At 33.5% G+C, this 4606-nt stretch overlaps 1 protein-coding gene across 1 annotated transcript; it reads right to left on the minus strand.

Moving 5' to 3' along the window:
• Positions 1–1957: 1957 nt before the first annotated feature.
• Positions 1958–3047, minus strand: LOC105861305 (olfactory receptor 5T7-like). The gene is given in 2 exon segments (XM_012746695.2): positions 1958–2965; positions 2967–3047. Coding segments are annotated over 2 exon segments (1089 nt in total).
• Positions 3048–4606: the final 1559 nt, after the last annotated feature.

The raw sequence follows: 4606 nt of genomic DNA on the forward strand, positions 1-4606 counted from the left end.
TCAATATTAAAAAACAAACAAGAAAAGAAAACCCTAATAACCTGATTAAAATAGGCTAAAGACTTAAAAAAAATGACATTTCTCCAAAGAAGACTTGAAATGGCCAACAGGTATATGAAAAGATGTTCAAAATCACTAATTATCAGGAAAATGCAAGTAAAAGTCAAAATGAGATATTATGTCTCACCTGTTGAGATGGATGAATTGTATAATTCTGAAGTTGGAACTTTTTGTGTACCCATCACCAGAATAGTGTGCCTGTACCCATAAGGGAGATTTTTCTTTCTAATTCCACTCCCAACCTCCCTCCTTCTCAGTTTTCAATGTATGTATAATTTATCCAATATCCTGTGGATTTTTAGTCTATTGTTTATTAAGTCAACAGATGCATATATGTATCTATTTTCTCAAGTGTGTAGCTTGGTCTTTTACTATATTTATGGTCATTTTTGTCATACAGACTTAAAAAACTCTAAAGCATAAAATTTGTCAGCCTTTGTGATTTTCAGGTGTGTTTAAAGATTTCATCCATTCTGAATTTTATGCACACACACATAAACACACACACACAAACTCACATGGTTTATATATGCACAGATAGTGGATATCAATGATCATAAGTTAGTTTTGATATTTGAAGGAAGGAGCCATGTGATATCAGAGGGGAAAGTCTGGAAGAAAACAAATCCAGACATACTGTGAATATATATTGTGGTGGCAGAAGCTCTATATTTACACTGTGAGGTGTTATTTAAACTTATTAATCCCATTTTAGGAAAATATCCTTTGGTTGTACTCTATGTTCTAAGGATATCATCCTACTGTAACTAACAATTAAAGAGAAACTTTAAGGAAGAGAATGAATTCACAAAATCATAATTTAAAAGTAATAAAAAAAGATGAAGAAGGGTAGGGAAAACATGACCACTTCAATGTATCTTTGAAGGAGACATATCTTTGCAATGAAAATGAGGTCTGTTGGAAGCAGGGCAAGCATGAGCAGAATAGAGATTCTTATCTGTACCTTCGTTCTTGAGTTTGGGCAAATAAGGAATGACGGTGTCCATAAGCACATCAAAGAATGGTCTGGGTCAAACAAAACAGACCCAAAGGCTGATTAGGGACTAGGCCTGCAGAGAATCCCATAAACAGGGATGGGAGCTTAGTTCAGAAAAGAGCCAAATCTGCCAGCAAATTGTACCTTAATCTCTGAATTGTGATTTTATTTTGTTATTCTTGAGTTTAAGTATAATCTTGATAAATACTAATGTCTAGTCTCTATATTCTGTGAAGAATTAAAGGATGGGTTTTATGCCCATGCCCTGGGTCATATAGGAAAAGAGGGAGAAATACACTGTCACAAATGAACACAGGAATAACACTTGGGAATTGGGACACATTATCTGTGGTATGTGAGCCACAGGGCATGATTAGATTGCTGCAAATACACAGACCTAAGGAAGGAGCAAATTGCAAGTAAGCAGTAGTTTTTATCTGGATTAAGTGGTTATTCATCAAGCTAGTCATACATAGCTATGAAATAATATATAATTGCAACTATGCAAGCCTACACAATTCAAGTGATATGAGGTTGAAAGAAAACAATATACAGAATTTTAATTATTACATATATATGTCTGGGTATGTGCATTTTTGTGTACACCAATCAGTATTAGCACTTATGGATATCAATGTGTAAACATATGTGTGAATATATATACACATATACATATACAATGTGCATATTCATATATCAGTATAAACATAGTGAAAAGCAAATGGATGATACAGATTTTTCTACATGAAATAATAACAATAACATTGGTAGAAGGTTGTCTATGATCTTTATTTTAAAATGTCTAAGAAACAATAGAAATACATTAATAAATTCAACATTTCATTATATCCTCTTGATATTAAGGTATAGAATATATTCTCAACATTTTGAAGTTAATATTTAGTGTGAAAAATATACTTTATTGATAATCTGCTTTTTCCCAAACACTTTTTTCATGGCCTCTTTTACATCTTTGTTCCTCAAACTGTAGATGATGGGATTCAGCATGGGAATCACAATGGTGTAAAATATCGACACTATCATGTCATGCTCCAAAGCGTAGCTGGAACTGGGTCTCACATACATGAAGAGAACTGTACCATGAAAAATAGACACTCCAGTTAGGTGAGAGCCACAGGTAGAGAACACTTTCCGTTTTGCTTCAGCAGAGTGCACCCTCAGAATGGCCACCAGGATGAAACCATAGGAGATCAGGACGATCAGGATAGTGACTACCTCAATAGAGCCAGCAAAGTAGAAGAGAAGAAGCTGGTTCAAGCGAGTATCAGAACATGAAAGAGCAAGGAGAGGAGGAATATCACAAAATACATGTCTAATTGCATTGGATCCACAGAAGGAGAGGCTAAAAGTGGCCACTGTGTGCAACGTAGCATGCAGAATTCCACCAACGAAGGAAGCAACGATGAGTGGCACATAGACTCCGGGTGACATGCTCACTGCATACAGGAGAGGGTTGTAGATGGCTACATAGCGATCATAAGCCATTGCCGCCAAGAGAAAGCACTCTGTGGTCCCTAAAGTGACAGCAAGAAACATCTGTGCTGCACATCCAAGGAATGAGATGAATTTATTCTTTGACATGAAATCTACTAACATATTTGGGGTAATTACTGAGGAATAGCAGGCATCCACGGAAGACAAAACACTCAGAAAATAGTACATGGGGTTGTGGAGCCGGGAATCCCCAATGACCAATACAATCAATCCTAAATTTCCCATGAGAGTAAAGAGGTAGATTGCTAGAAACAGGAAGAAGAAGATGATCTGCAGTTCAAGATTGTCTGTGAATCCCTTCAGTACAAATATGGTAACTTCAGTGGCATTCATTATGTTGAAATCTTATGGAATAAGCTTGAAGATATTCATAAAATTATATTTCATATTACTATAAAAAAGAGTGAACAAAACTGTTACTCAAGGTAATGTAAACTATGCCCTTATATATACTGTACACTATATTTTTGTCCATGTATCATTTTCCAGTAGAGGATAAGAAAGTAGTAACAAGATAATGGGTTGAGTGTTCATGCCACTCGCTGCAGAATCAGATGAAAGAAATGGGTGTTCACTCAGTGGCTGAATTTATGCTGTTTTAAAACCATCAAGTCTACTGATTAATGTACCACTGAATTCTGTTAGCTATTTTCATATTAAATAACAATAAAACACAAAGCGATTATAAGAAAAATTTGTTCTGGCATCCAAACACGTGAGATACTGTATCAGTGGAAAGATCATGGAATACAATGTCAGAATTCTAGATCTTTCGTCAATTGTGCAAAATAATTTGCTGTGTCTACTTACCCCAGAATGAGGACATTAATAATTATTTTACAAGATTGGAGTAAATATTGCAGTAAAAATTACATTAATAAAATTAAATATTTAACCTTATAGAATTGCTGAATGAGGTTGTTTCTACAGAGTATTCTATCAAGATTCAATCCAATGAAATATATTTTGATTATGATTTTTTTCCCCTGCCCACTCTTATGTCTCTGAATTACCCTTTGGAGAATAAAGAAGATTTGTGAATTATGTTATTAATTGATGCCAAAAATACACATACAAATTACCACAATTCCGTTTTCTACAGTACAGTTAGCTTGATTTCGTTTAGGGCAAACAAGATATTTCAGCTAAATTTTTCTTGAAGCAGGTGTTCTACTAGATGCCAAAACAAAGTTATACCAGGTAAAAAGTAAGTCAATATTAGCACATATTCAAAAGTTTCAAAATTATAAAGAACAAATAACTATGATTCTTGACAATTTAATACTATGGGATCAAGTTTTAAAATTAATCTATATTTCTGTAAATACAATTTTAATAAAAAGCAGAAAACTCTAAATATCATGGGTTTACTGATGAAACACTAAGTTTGCCCCAAAAGAGGAGAAATGATAGCCATGTATTGATCACTTGCTGCAGGAACTGACTTTTTTGTGCACATTATTTCACCTTGTAGAAACTTTCATAGCTCATAATTGCTGGAGTCAAGGTTCAGTCCCAAGTCACTCTCATTGTGCATGCACTTTTAACCATTTTTTCATTGCCTCATATTATGCCATCATTTCATTCTGAAATTGGAAAACTACACCCCATCCTCAAACCCAGGAAACTAAAAATAAAGTAAAACATAACTCTGGATGTATTTGGATGTTTTTAAACCATGAAAACGAGAGAAGCATTATAAAATAAGTAATAATTTGAAATGACTACCAGATTGTATAGCTAATGATATATTTAAAAGAATTATTGTTTTTTTTATTTTTTCAAAATATGAAACATAGAATGTTGAATATGTCACTCTTTTCATGTCCTCAATTGAGATATTCATGATTATTCTTACTTTGAACTGTCTTCATCCATCAGAAAAATAAAAACATACACTCTATTAGGAGCATTCTTGTTTACTTCTATGAATAGAAGTTCAATATTTTCTATTTTGTTTTGTTTTCTAGTAAGTTTTAGTTTTTAATTCTTAGGAAGAGCTCTGAGTAAATCAGATTTTGATGAGTACATTTG

Source organism: Microcebus murinus, chromosome 4, assembly GCF_040939455.1.
Source record: "Microcebus murinus isolate Inina chromosome 4, M.murinus_Inina_mat1.0, whole genome shotgun sequence".
Lineage (NCBI taxonomy): Eukaryota > Metazoa > Chordata > Mammalia > Primates > Cheirogaleidae > Microcebus > Microcebus murinus.